Source organism: Odontomachus brunneus, unplaced genomic scaffold (genome assembly GCF_010583005.1).
Source record: "Odontomachus brunneus isolate Ranch 3 - 2012 unplaced genomic scaffold, Obru_v1 Obru_scaffold_106, whole genome shotgun sequence".
Lineage (NCBI taxonomy): Eukaryota > Metazoa > Arthropoda > Insecta > Hymenoptera > Formicidae > Odontomachus > Odontomachus brunneus.
Genome location: NW_022639556.1, coordinates 248,600 through 263,174, shown reverse-complemented (window position 1 = coordinate 263,174; position 14,575 = coordinate 248,600). Strand labels below are relative to the sequence as shown.

General features: G+C 48.8%; 2 protein-coding genes across 2 annotated transcripts in view; one reads left to right on the top strand and one right to left on the bottom strand.

The window, feature by feature from the left end:
- Window positions 1-14,575, bottom strand: part of LOC116849084 (1-phosphatidylinositol 4,5-bisphosphate phosphodiesterase classes I and II) — a 283,574-nt gene that overhangs the window by 49,619 nt on the left and 219,380 nt on the right. The window lies entirely within an intron of this gene.
- The window catches only part of LOC116849089 (dachshund homolog 2), a 287,082-nt gene that overhangs the window by 186,155 nt on the left and 86,352 nt on the right, over window positions 1-14,575 (top strand). Inside the window, exon 7 of the mRNA XM_032825882.1 lies at window positions 3,884-4,108. Coding sequence (XP_032681773.1) covers window positions 3,884-4,108 — 225 coding nt within the window. The remainder of the gene's footprint in view (window positions 1-3,883; window positions 4,109-14,575) is intronic.

Sequence of the window (14,575 nt, the reverse complement as noted above, 5' to 3'; positions counted from 1 at the left end):
CCCCTCCAATCAATTAGAAGCGAGCGATAAGGCGCGCGCGTTCTCGCATTTGACGCTCGACGAAAGTCGAAAGAGCCGATTCCGACTCGAGAGGATTCGTGAAATAATTATATCGATTTTGCCGGACACGCCGCGTTTAAAGACGAGTTCTTCGAGACGACTGGCGGGTCAGGCCCTCTCATCCATCATCTCTCTACCGAGAGAGCACGAGGGATGTGCCTCGGGATTCGTCTGCCATCGTGCTCCGAGAAACACGTCGCGCAGCGGTTGCCAAGTCGCGCATAGATCGGCGTGTCTTTAATAGTCGCCTCACGTATCGTCGAGGTGGTAATACTCGGCAATGAGACGCCAACGTAACTGTCAAGCCACCATCGATGGATTCGCGAGACACGCGACGCGTTTCGCGATATCGTAGATATCCTTCTCGCGCGGGGAGGTACGCGCGTCATTCCCGTTGAGGAGCGCCACTGTCGGAGCAAAGCGATCATTAGACTCGCGTCTTCGATATTTAGTTTCATTTTTCTAATGAAAGATGGATCGAGAGATAGAATCTCCGTCCGAGCTTTGTATCGCTATCCTTCCCACCTTGTTCCGGCGCTCCGATTCACCGGAGCGTCCAATAATCGTTTTGATTCCTAATCGACTCGACCATTGTCGCGCCGGCATGTTAATTGGCCGGTCCAATTATGGGGCCCGAGAGCCGTCCACGTGAAGTCGCGCATCCGTACCTCGCTCCGGATCGATTCCGCCTCACGAATGCGTTTCTTCGGCGGAGAGCGTGAGGAGACGGAGGGAGAGGGGGGGGGGAGGGCGAAGGGAAAAGGAAGAGAACGAACGACACGGACGATGTGAGCCGCGCTCGATCATCTCATGTTGTCTTAATTAATTTCGTTCCTCTCGGGACCGCGATTTAATGGGCGCGGGGCCAAATCGGCATGATTTAAAGACGAATCGGGACACGCACTCACCGCGGGGCCCGACGGGCCGGAATTCACAGAAATCATAAGATTATCCGGCGGACGCGGCCCCGCGGTCTTCGTGCCAGCGGGGAAAACGCCGGGGACCGCGCGCTCGCAGAAATTAGGGGGTCCCGCGTATACCCCCGAATTAGCGTGGGGCCCTTCAATTCCGCGAAGGGGACGCGAGTTAGACGTATAAATCCCGTAGGCCTCGCTCTCGCGTACGAGAAAGAAAGAGGAAGAGAGAGAGAGAGAGAGAGAAAGAGAAAGAGCGGGGGAATCCAAATCCGTGTCTCGCAGCGTGTCGTACGCATCAGGTACATCCTATCCAACCGCGCGCCGCTCGCGATGATCCAAGTAGGACCCCATCGAATGCCCGTGGGAGTGTACACGCTCGTGGAATGCAGTTCTGATTTAATGAGACGCGCCACTATCTCTCGCGCTCTCGTTCTCGGAATCGGATCCACCGCGATTCGTCGATTTCGCATCTGGCCGCCGATCGAATCCACCTCGAGCGTTCTTGATCATCACGCTTCTTCTCGCTTCCATTCGGACGCGACTCGCCCGTTTCTTCCACTCTTCTCTCTCTCTCTCTCTCTCTCTCTCTCTCTCTCTCTCTCTTTCTTTCTTTCTTTCTTTCTTCTCTCAAGTCTCAAGCAGGTCGTCTCTGTTGTAATTGCACACGTCGGGTAATCTTCCGGCTGCGCTCGCTCTTCGCTTTTCTCGTCGCCCTGAGAGGATCCATCTCGCCACGAGATTCGAGAGGAGCGAAGGGCGAGAGCTCACGCCTTCGCGGCGGAGAGATTCCAAGGTGACTCGCTTCCTCTCTCCTGATAATTGTAATGGGCCGCGGTGTGGAAGATACTGGCGGCGCGGTCGGCAGGAGAGCGCCGAGAACGGACAGGAGAGAGGGAAAGAGAGAAAAAAGGATCGCGACGGTTCAGCAGGACGAGAACTCGAAAGAAAGGGATAGGTGCGACGCGCCGCGGTGCTTCCCTATCAAAAGGTGCCGGCGAATCGAAGGGACGCGCGCGCGCGCGCGCTGAGCATTAAATCGACCAACGGCAATAAGTAACCGATTGCCGTGGCGCGTTGTAGGTGCGCGCAGATAATTAAAAGACGATACAATAAACCACATATCATTGGCCATAAAGCAGAGCCGGGGCTAAAGCCACGGTGTGGGCCGTACCGCGAGCGGTCACTTAAGCCGGGGGAACCCACGCAGACATCTTGTCGCACCGCGCCACTCTACGGGCTCGTCGGCAATAACCATAAGACATCCTTTATTCCAGCGATTCTCCAGCCAGTGGAGGTGCGGAGAACGACCACGTGCGCGCGCGATGCAGCGCCGGCGGAGACGTGTCAATGCGTTTCGAGCGGAGCAAGCGTTCTCCCGAGCGATCAAGCCGGGTGGTCCGACCTGACCTACTCTCCCGGCTGATCGGGGAGACGAATAGCCGCGATATCGACGATATGCGATATTTACATCGACACGGTGCGATATTGGCTTTGCGGCAATTTTTTGGGATGCTTGGGGGCAGTATTCATAGGCCGATCTTGTATTTGAGATCGTCTTGAGTTCACCTTCACACGGATTCTCTCGCGGGCTGCGAAGTATATAGCCCCGAGTTGAAATTTTGACTCTATGTTAAACCTTGATTTCTACCTACGCAGTAGGTGCTAAGTTAGCAATGCAGGTTTCATTCTAGTGAATTTACTCTTATTTTGACTCTGATGATGTCCGAAATTTCCCTTTTCACTTTCTTTAGCATTAAAATAAAAAGTGACCTTACCGTTCTCGAGATAAATGATTCAAAAGAGTCCCAATTTCAACAGATGGCGACAGAAAAGATTAGTTTGAGCTTACTTTGACCTGGCAGTGCCCTCACGTTCACGTTCAAAATGAGGGCCATCTTTTAAGATTTTTGATGTCCACAAAGGACAGACAATGTCAGCTTGGTACTTGTCTTTATTTAGATGATGTCATCTGTTGAAATCGGGCCACTTTTCTCGAGTCGGAGAGTTATATATTTGGAATTGATCTGACGTGAGCTCTAATCGTACGTAAGAAAAATTACCACTAAGGTAAACGTCCTAGTGATTGAACGTGTACCGATAATTGAATTACTAATAATATACTTGTGTTTGTTAAGATGCTTATCAATAAATGAAATAAAATCACAAAGTAACTAAATATTTCTTTTCATTTGTTATATTGTTTTGTATATTGAAAAGCATATCAACAAAGAGAAATACAAAACCAATATGTCAATCATTGGGACATGTTTGTTCGACCACTGGGCGACGTTTACCTTATCGAGGGCTCTAAAATCAGACGAAATGTCGATAGGCTCCTGACTCCGTATTCTTTCGAGAGAATCACGACTCCCCGCATTTATATGAATAATCGCTCGAGTTTGAGTCGCGTTGCTAACGTTACGCACGTGCGCCATCGTCGTCGTCGTTCCCTGGTTGTTCCTCGGTTGTTTCACAGCGAGATGCTAAATAGTCAGGCTCGAGAGGCCGACTAATCGCCGGCGTGCTCTCATGTAACGCTCCATTCCGCGAATTTAACTCTGCCGCGTTGACGTTAAATCAAAAAGTGGCGAAGGGTAACAAGTAGTCGTCGCGAGATTACGACTTCGGGACACGCACGCGATATACAAGTCTCCTACGTCGTGTTCGCTGGGCCCTCCTCGTCGGACGTTGTTCGACGATCGCGCGGCGAATTTATCATTGACGTTTTGCTCTCCGACGCGGCCTGGTGTACGCCGCTAAGGAATCTCACGCGAAATGAGCCGCGTGTGCTTATGGAATAGACGACGCTTATTTATCGCCGGCCGGCCGGCTAATCGAGGGAGACTGCTCCTCCGGAGGAACGTGGACTGACCGAGGAAGTAAGAAGTCGGAAATTCTACTTTCAGATTTGTCGGACGTGCCGGAGAACTTGCCGTTGCCAGCGCCGGGCTCGGAAAGTCCCCAGGCCCTCAACTACTCGCAGATAGCCTCAGCTGCGGTCGCCGTGTCTCAGGGCGCCCAGGACCCCTCGGTCTCGAGTACGGAGACCCTGCTGAGGAATATCCAGGGCCTGCTCAAGGTCGCGGCCGACAACGCGAGGCAGCAGGAGAGGCAAATCAACTACGAGAAAGGTCAGTGGCGGGGCTTTCTTAAGACACTTGAGGGCGCTCTCCACAATTTCATTATCTTCCAGCTCTCCCAGAACCGCATTAAGAGGCATTAGTCCCTGTCCCGTCGACGAGACCCACTACTCCTCCCCGAGCTCTCTCCCTTTCTGCCCCCGTGTCCCTCGTCTTGTAGCCGTCTCCCTCGGTCCCTCCTCTCCCTCTCCTGTCCCTCCCCTCGGCTCCTTATCTTGCTTTCTATTGCGGCCTCATCCACCGTGCGTCTTCTCCTTTTCGCGCTTCGACGGCCTTGTCTTGCTCGTGTCGCGTTGACGCTACGTGGATGCGCGAAATGGAAACGGTAACGTCCCCGGTGAGATTCCGGTGAGAGTTGGACATCCGAAAGACTCATAGAATTAAGAAACGTGAAACTAAACATGTTGAAGGCTCCTTGTGTAATGTTTGTAATTTGTGTGTTCTTCGTTCAAATATATTTTTTCTCTCTCTCATCTGTGTATAGTTAAATAGCGTACTCGACTAGAAATTGATCTTGTAGACTTGATTGATTCCTATTTGTTTGATTAGTATAACGTAACGTCTGTAATGTTTCGGATTCTGATAAGCCATACAACACAGCATGGCGATCAGGACCTTATCAATAATAAAGATTATTAATGATTAGGACTTTCCTAATAATTAAGATTCGATAACGTCGTTTTATACAAACTAGATAACTGATCAACCTGATGAAGGCGATGAGGTAGATTTCTGGTCAGGTATATTGTACACTGAGAGAAAAATATATGATATTTGGAACTATAATGGCATAGTAAAAAGATTATAGTTAGGAATTTAATTTTTATAGTAAATGTTACCATAATATTTGTAATATTTACAATATTAGCATAGTATAACTGACCCGTGTAAAATTTTTACCAAGAATTATAATTATTTGAAATAAAAAATATAGTAAGGTAGCAAATATTGAATGGTAAGAGAAATTAACTATTTTATATAGTCAATACAATTGGAATATTTGGCAAATATAGGTACATGTAACTATATTCCCAAAAGGTGCTTTACCATATATATAGAGTAATAAGATGGTGACTATAAATCTGTGTTTATTCTACTATATTTTCATGTTTAGATGAATTATAAATATATGTTTGAAGCCAAAACGAACTATAAAATATAGTGAGATTATAGTTATTCCAACTATTTTTTTCTCTCAGTGTAACGTTAACCCGAGTTGCACTTGTCGGCGGGGAACTTTTATATTGACACATCGGACGTGAGAGACGGCTCCCGCGTCCGTTGGACGTGTTATATTTTGCGAAATATTCACACGAGCGAATTTCGCTGCGTGAGAGTAGCAGGCGTGATCGCCCCCGGGCGAATCCACCGTTCGCGAAAACGTCGTCCTCGGCGCGCCGTCGAGGCCGGGACGTCGCGCGAGCGTGTGCGCGAGTCCGAGAATAAATTTAAATGTCGTTGCCGCGTAACCGGTGGATAGAGTTTGCGCCGTAGATTGGTCACGATGAATGCAGGCAGGGTCCATTAAGAAACGAGTCGGCGCGCCGCGAGATGACGTGCAGCTTACGGCTTCTTTCTCATTAAGCCGCGTGATAAATCGGCCGGCGTTATTATTAAATATCTCCGCTCGCGGGAATACGTAAAAAGGAAAGAACAAGAGAGATATATATATATATATATATATATATATATATATATATATATATATATATATTGCGAGGGACAGAGAGAGAAAGGAAGGCAACGAGTGCGGAAAGCGCGGGAGCCGTCTCTCACGCGTCGAGATTGCTCGAGAACTTGGATGGGATTAACTGCGATAAGGCAGACATCTCGATGCAAATCGTCGAGCCGTTTATACGATATCGATCAGAGTATCTCCGGTTTTATTACGACAACCACTACGACGACGACCATTACTATTACTATGACGACGACGGCGATGACGACGACGAAAAAAGAAGTCACTTTATGATGAAAACGACGATAACGCATAAACGGCCGTCCATGTATACTTACATGTCATTACGCACAAACGAGTCGCTATTGTAGTCGTTAATTGTTAGTGCCACCAATACACGGTGGTCGCATCATCGAGACCGCTATATCGTATAAATGTGACTGTGAGGGACGACGTGCATCGCGTCGTAATCGCCGATTCACCGTGCGTCCCGCAAACCACGCGCGATTACGGAGAGAGGAACATTATCACGAATAAAAAGCGGCCACGTAAAACGACGCGCAACGCCAAGCTGGTTTCATAGTCGAGCGATCGCCAGTTCCACGGCGAGAATATTGGCGAGAACGCGGGCGAGAGCTGGAAAACACGGTCGCGAGCGAGTCGACGGTGTGTTTTCTCGCGCGTGATCCAGTTCCCGGGGGCAATTTTCCAATTTCGCCCGCGAACTCTCATTGATCGGCTATATCCGCTTCTGTGTTTTCAACAACACACGCACGCACACACACCACCACTCATCATTACGGAGTCTCGCGTATCGCGGCTATTCAGCGGCGATCTATATCCGTGGGGGACGAAGAATGGAAAGGAACATGAAGAGTTATACGATACTCTGAATCTCTCGGAGTGAAATTTCACTTGAAAAGTAGAGTGACCACAGGAATTCCAGTAACTTTTCACCCGTATAAAGCGAATTCTCCATTCCGAATTGTCAAGTGAATATTTTCACTCGAAACTGAAGAGTGAGTTGCTCCGTCATTGTCACAGGAACGCTTTATCGATTGAAATACACGCTCATATGGAGTTAGAATCTACTGTGAAACTTGATTGTCACGTAAAATTTTTCTCATGTGAGACACTCGGATTTTTACTCAAAGTTAGATCCAAATTTTTCAGTTAAATGTGTTATATCTGTAATCGCAATTCAAAAAACTTTCATCTAACTCAAATCTGAGTATCTCACTTGGGAGGAGTTTCAAGTAATGACTATTAATACGGGTCTTAAAGTTTTATTCGGAGTTAGATTCAAATTTCTTTAATCTTGATGCGTATAACATTTATATTTATAATCACGATTCAACTGAAAAACTCTCATCCGATTCTGAATCAAAATGTGAGTATCTCATTGGGACGAGTTGCGAGCAGCGTCGGGCATTAATCGATATATCGAAATTTTCTTTGACTAAAATAATCGGCAAACCACTAATCAATAATCAAAATTAATCAATCTTCGTGTATAAAATCACAAATAATTCCATCGATTGATAAAATTAATTATTAATCAAACTTTAATGTGATTGACTATACATTGATTAATAATTAATTGCATTAATCGATTGAATTATTTGTGATTACGCGTATATGACCGATTGATTAATTGTAGTTATCGATTTGTCCATTATTTTCGTCCAAGATTTTAATTGTAATACCCAACATTGGTTCCAAGTGATAACTATTAATGCGGACTTAAGTGAGCGAAACATTCCCTGCGATTGTCTACTCGATTCGAGTAAGATTCCATTTCAAGAAATTCAAAGAATACAACAGTGAACAGTGAAACCCGTACTTTACGTCTTCGTGAACGTACTTTCCTTTGTCATAAAAACCGTTGTCGACAATATCTCGTATTATCGCAAATATGAAGTCAAGCCGGCACATTCAGCGGCTGTGTTTAGTGCATTGATTGCGAACGCAAATCCTAACGAAAAGGAGCTGGGAAAGAAAGAAAGAAACAAAGAGAGAGAGACTGGACTGGAAGATGGCTCTTCGACGAAACAGGCACAGAGGTTCTCGACGTGCGAGCGTTCTCGCGAAGTCCCTTATCTACGTTTTCGCAGGTTTTAAGTGGCGGATCCCCATAAACGCACGTCCGATATCCGTCCGAGTCGCGGCGACTCGAGTCGAGTCGAGTGCCGGGCCGGAGTCGCGCGTCCCAGCGGCGCGTTTAATAAATTCCGAACGAAACGTAACCCCAGGACTTTAATTACCCATTAGCCGATACAAAGTGTCATTTTCAGGGCCGTTAACTAATGCGTTTGTGCGGGCCTTAACGTTAGGAATGCCGGGCATCGCGCTCGACGTCGGCGGCGGCGGTGGCGGCGGCGCTTAAGCAGCCTCCTTCTCGTTGCATGCGTTCGCCGACGCAGAAGGCGGGTAGATTCTCGAGGGGCGACCCGATAAAAGGAAATCGACGATGCTCCCATGGCCGATGCCCCTCGAACGTCGCCGCGCTCCCTCACCTCCGTCCGGTCTCTCGCCACCCTCGCGACACCGTGACTTAACGAACAGACTCCGACCGTGCCCTCCTCGCTGCGAGGTGCACGATCCACTTGCATAATTCGTGCTTTCCTCTTCTGCCGCTCTCGACAAAGTTCCGTGCCGCTAACGACATCGCCGACATGGGCTCCCGTTAAAGCCGTACGTGAAATGTGCGGGACGAGTTCCTCGCCGGTAACGATTTCGAAGGGAGAAACTCCCGCTGGAGATTCTCGAGCACGAGTGTCGTCGCTTTCGACCGACGACGTGCTTCCGGCTCGTGGTCTGATTTGATTTGATTGTCTGTGTAAAGGGAATTTCCCTTCAATCGATTATTACTTCTTTTAATCCTTAAACGACAAGATGAAAGTACAAGATAACAAAGTGGTGTGTGCGACTCCGACATTTTTGGAGTTTATTTCTTCTGTTCTACGTGCTAAAATTGGGACAAATAAACGGTGATCTAACGACAAATTTTTTTTATTGTACAAAAAATATTTTTTTTAGCATATCTGACGTCATCACCGTTGATTCCACATTGTCGTTTAAGGAAATGCTGGAGTCGAGATCTTTGTTGACAAAATACTGACTTTTTTGCAAAGTTACGTTGTATTGGCCGTACAGAATTACAAGTGCTCTTACGCAATAAAAATAGGTGCGAAAATTAATTGAAGCATTGCTTAATATGTGACACAAACGATAAAAAATTCCAAAGTTGACATTTCTAGTGAAAATTTATCTGTCAGATGTTATCTGTAAATTGAAATAAATATTTGCCTAATACAAAAGACTTGTCATTCCTTAAGGGGATGCCAAAGAAGATGACGAATTCGAAAAATGTGGATAATGTCGTTATCACAGTCTCAGATTATCTTTTTCGTATTTCTTGTACATATGAATCTTACATAAATGTGTGCTTCTTTGTTTTACCATATTTGGTGGAGAATATAACTATGCATACATAGAAATATTCCTGCAGATTTTCCATATATTCTTAAACTTTTAAATTTAATCGTAAAGGTATGGCAATGTTCCTTGAAATTTTCCTGAGCAAAACAAACGCACATTCGACAAGCTGCAGAAGCTTCGTATCAGGCAAATATTTCCGCCAACTTTAGAACTTTTTATCATTTTCGTCATGCTTTGAACAATGCTCCAATTCATTTTTACACGCGCTTACATTGTGTAAAAGTGTTTGCAATTTCTGTGCAACTAATACGACGTAAACTGCGCAGAGCAAAGAGTCAGTATTCTGTCGATAAAGTTCTCAAGTATGGCACACGCTCTCTTAAGGATCAACCAATAATTACTCTCTGAAACAATTCTTCATAATAACGCCAAAAGCTTTCCACATCTCGAACGGTAGCGTTCGTTTTCCTTCTTTCTTTATCAGTGGTCCACGACTCATTGATCACATGGCATATCGCGGGCTTTTTTCTCGCTGCGCGACTTCTTGATCGGCCCAGTAAGCGCGCGGACTTTAATATGAAGGGACGTTCGAGCGGACGGCCGAGCGGGGATCGACTCGCGGGCATCGGACACGTGAACGCTAACGAGTTCATTTCGCGGCACGTTGCGACGTTAAGCTCGGAATGTGCGGCGCGGCGGTTATTGCTGGTCGGCTTAACAGATTCCGCGCGTTACGTACGCGGCCGCACTTTCGTGTCCGTGTGCTCGCGCACACGACGGAGACTTTCCAGCGCGAGCAGTCGATCGACAGCCGGGGAAAAGGGAAAAGGGAGCACGGGCTGGTGGAGGTGGGGGAGGGTGGTAGTGGATAAAGGGCGCTGCGGTGTAGGCAGGGAAGAGGAAGGGAAGAAAAAAGAGCGCGACGCGGCCAGCCAACGACGACGACGACGACGACGACGACGATGACGAGATGGGAGCGGGGGCGGGGGCGCAAGGGCGAAGTCGGAAAGAGAGTAAGAGAGGCCCGATTTAATACTCGAACGAGCCAGCAGCTCGTTTTACACCAGATGGTTTTACATACGGCCACTATCGTGTTACCAACCTTCGCCGTATGGGTGCATCCGTATCTCCGTCGGCACGATCCGAGCTCCTTCGTACGTGCGTCGTGCTCGTGCATTAACACACATGTACACGTGCGCGTACACACGTGCGCATAGATGCACACGCGGGCGCGTCGCTTTTAAGCCAATCCGGCCGGGATGCCTTCGGAACGTGGAATATTAGCGATATTATTATTTGTCAGAGCGGCTGACTCTCTCTCTCTCTCTCTCTTTCTTTCTCACACACACACATACGCGCGTGACCCAACTTAGCGGAGATATCCTATAAAATCGAGACAGAATATCATCGACTGAAAAGAGCGTGACGCTCGCGGCCAGGTCGCGAGATCTGTGGAAGCGTTTATTTGCCCTCTCGTGCGCGTCGCGCACCAGCCAGCTCTCGCAAACGCGCTAATATATGTCGTGGAACACATATATCGGGGATTTTTCTGCACGCGACGCGACGCGGTCCACGGCGCAAACACAGGCGCTGGCCCGAGCACGCAAACCGCGACGACGGTCTCATTACGAGAAGGCTCGTTCGAGCGTTACGCGTTATGGCATGTAACGTCAGCAGAATGCACGGCCGGGGAGTGCGTGAGATCGACACTTTGTTGGCGATTCAATTGAATCGAAACGCACGACCGGCAATAACACCGTCGGGCCACATGCGGCTCATTTGCCAGGCAAGTGGCCATCCACTTCGCGTTCCCTCCCCCGCCACCGCACCTGCTTCCCTTCCACGGCTTCGTCCCCGGAGGATTTTTCGCCGGCGCCGTAATCAAGTCTGTCAATAAACGTAAGCCAGGAAAGTCTCGCGGAGAGAGAACCGGCGCGTCATTTTCCCCCTTCAATTGGAAAGGATAACCGCCGACGACAACGACGACGACAGTCCCGCGTTCACCCTACGCGAATAAAAAAGGACGAACGTGTAACAACCGTGACAATTCCGCCTGTTTTTACCAAAGATGCGCGCTATTCTCATTTACCGTTCAAATATTTGCTCGTTACGCACGAGGCGAGTTGGCCGCACACGCATCTCGGCGTCTTTCGCACACCACCTACGGAGCCAAGGAGGAGCGTCTTGTTAGAAGACAAAGAGAGAGAGAGAGAGAGAGAGAGAGAGAGAGACTGTTGCTCTCCCTTTCTCTCCTGTCCTCCTCCTCCGCAGTCGCCGCCGCCGGTAAGTTACATGCCGCACGAAGGACAATATGAGCCCGCCGAGATCCTGGCGAGGAGCCAGCGCGACAATGAGGCTACTATCTTCGATCCTCAACGAGATAAGGGAAACGTAGGAGCGGCTGTGGAGAACGCGAGGGAGACGAGGACGACGACGACGACCATGAGGACGGGGTCCGAGCGAGGATTATGTGTGCATCGTGTATCCGGCGGCGCGGGGCCCCCCGGTTAAAGGCTCCTCGAGTACGGAATATAAAGAGGGGATTGAGTTGTAGCCGCGAGTGGAGGATCTTATGTAGATTCCTTGTAGATCGTGCACCCGATTCGATCGCCGCGATCGGCTCTGTGCGCCCGGTACCGGGTTAATTAAAATTGTAGGAGTCCCGACGTCTTCTTCTCTCTCGGAAACTTCGCCACCCCTCTTCCCCCTTGGACTGCTCCCAACCCCCGCTCATCTGGCCACTGCCCCTTTGTGGCCTTCCTCTCCTCTTTCTCTCTTGCGTTCACCCTGTTCTCCGCCACTTTCCTCGTTCACCGCGACGTCTCCCTCTCCCCGCCTCTCGTTTTCTTTGTATCACTCTCGACTTGTTCCTTTTTTTTTTCTTTTTCCTCAACCCCGTCCCCTTCTTCCCCGTCGTTCCACGCTTGCACCACGACGGTAGTTGCGGCAGCGACGACCGCGAGAGCGCGCATCTCTCGCTGCACGTATAAACTCCTGCGATTTTTGGCCGCCGTCTGGGAGGCTGGCTCTGTCTTATACGTGAAATCCTATTATCGGGAGCGACGATGCGGCACGACGCCGCACGGTGCAGGATGCGGCCGGCGGTGTGTACCAGCTATTGAGCGGGTATCCACGTTTACGAATGAAAACGCGAATCACCGACGCCGCTGTCGTGCGACTTAGGGATACAAACGAGACCAGATCGTTCTCCACGCTACGCGAGCCTCACGCGTGATCGCGTCTCGATAATCGCGCGATCGCGGGTGATTAGAATCCTCTGGTCCGATCGTCGTCGTCATCGATCGCAGTTTCTTCAACGCTGAGATTATTTCGAGATTAAAGTAATCAAGATGGCCGCGCGTGCAAAATTTCTCCTGGTCTCGCCGTTATGTGTAAACGCATATCAACCGGCATTAGTGGTAGAAAAAGAGCGTCACAGTTCTTAATAACTCAAATATCTATTTACAATTTCACTTGAATGCCATGACTTTTAAGAAAAGAGTCTATTAATAGACTTCCGCAAAGCGTTCAAGTCCTTGCATTGAGAAGAAATATTCAAGAACTTATTTGTGGGATGTAAAATTCATATCTGCGAAATACAGTTTCTTTCTGCGAATGATCTTTATATCGTATGAATAATCAGATATTTTTCTCTCAGTGTACGGATATACAGGTTAAATTTGAATATCTGCTTCTGATTCGATATTCATGACTCTCAGAGAGGAGCCTGTATTATATTAGTAAACTTCCGGACGCCAAAGTGTTAAGTGAAATACACCCGTGTCATCGCCGTTGACACGTCGCGAGCTCCCATGGGCGACTCTTCATCCCCGTGCACGGACACGCGGGCACGCGTAAATATTTCGCAATGCAAACAGAAATGTTGATACAAACGTCCCAGCCGTCCACCTACCGTGAGCTTTCGAGACGTTCGAGTTGCCGCGGCGGTTGCCTCCTCTCGGCTCGCAGCTGAATGCAGACTGATTGATTTATGCTTAACCCTGCCAACCGGCGACCCTCCCATCCTCTCACCTCTTCCTCCTGCACGGAGATAGCTTGGCCTAAGCGTGGCTATCTCTATATCGCCCGGCGAGCAGCCATTATCGCGCAAACTATGTACGCGTATCGGCGGCACGCTCGTTTTTTCTCTCCCTCTGTACTTTTCCTCTGTCTCTCTCTTTCTCTCTCTCTCTCTCTCTCTTTCTCTCTCTCTTCTCTTCCTCCTTTTCCTTCTTCTCTTCTACGTTCACGGCTATTCGCCTTGTCGAGCACACGAATCGATAAGCGATCGAGTGTTCCCTCGTCGCGTTACTTTTATATCTCTCTTCTGCATGGCGAAATTCAATCAAACCACTCGATAGAATTCGACGCGTTTTCGATTGGTCTCGCTGTCAATGGCAGTTACGCGGCGATAAAACTGAATGGAGAAGCGTGAGAAGCGATTCACCGGGGCGCCATGTTACCCCCGATGTGTGTGACCTGCATCGCGTTTACGGCGCGTTTCCCCATCATTTCGCGCCGCACCGCGTATTTTACTACGTCGGCTGTTTGCTTCAATTAACGGCGATATTGTCTCAGATTTAATTAAGAACGGTATCGGTTTATTGACCCCGCAGCGCGCCCAGCCCTCCTCGGACGCGGGTCGCGACGCGTCTCGGGGAGTCGCTATATGGTGGCGCTTAGCAATAAATAGCTGGACACCTTTATCGCCCCGAGGGAGGCAAAGAAATCCGCGTGGCGCTGATCCGCTCTCAAGTAGAACGAAAGGTGCGACATAGGAAGCGCTCGCCGTCGTGCACGGTAAACAATACAGTTTTCGTAGTTCAAACGGAGACCAGCTCGACGGTGTGCAGTCTCTCAAGGAAAAGAAAGAAAAACGAGAGAGAGAGAGAGAGGGAGAAAGAAAGAGAGAGAGAGAGAGAGAACTCCCTCGGAAGAGCCAGGGAGCTTTTCTCTCTCCCTCTATTTTCCTCTCTTTCTCTCTCTCTCTCTCTCTCTCTGCGCTATTAAACATTTTCTACACGCTATATGTATTACGTGTAACGTAGGTGTGTTTACACGCACATCCGAGCAGCGTACGGTGCCAGACCGAACAACTTCCTCTGCATACATCAATTACGCCTCTCGCGGTTCCCATTATTAGCCGCCTATAATTTATTACTTTCCACCTTAATAAGCATAATAGTTCCCATGCTATTCTTCGTGCCGCTTCGTAGCCGCCGCCGACGCCGCCAACGACGACGTGGTGGTTGCTCTCGCGCGTCCTACGTATATACGTCCGATATAACACGAGCGTATCTCATAAGAGATGAGAGAGAGAGAGAGAGAGAGGGGGGGGG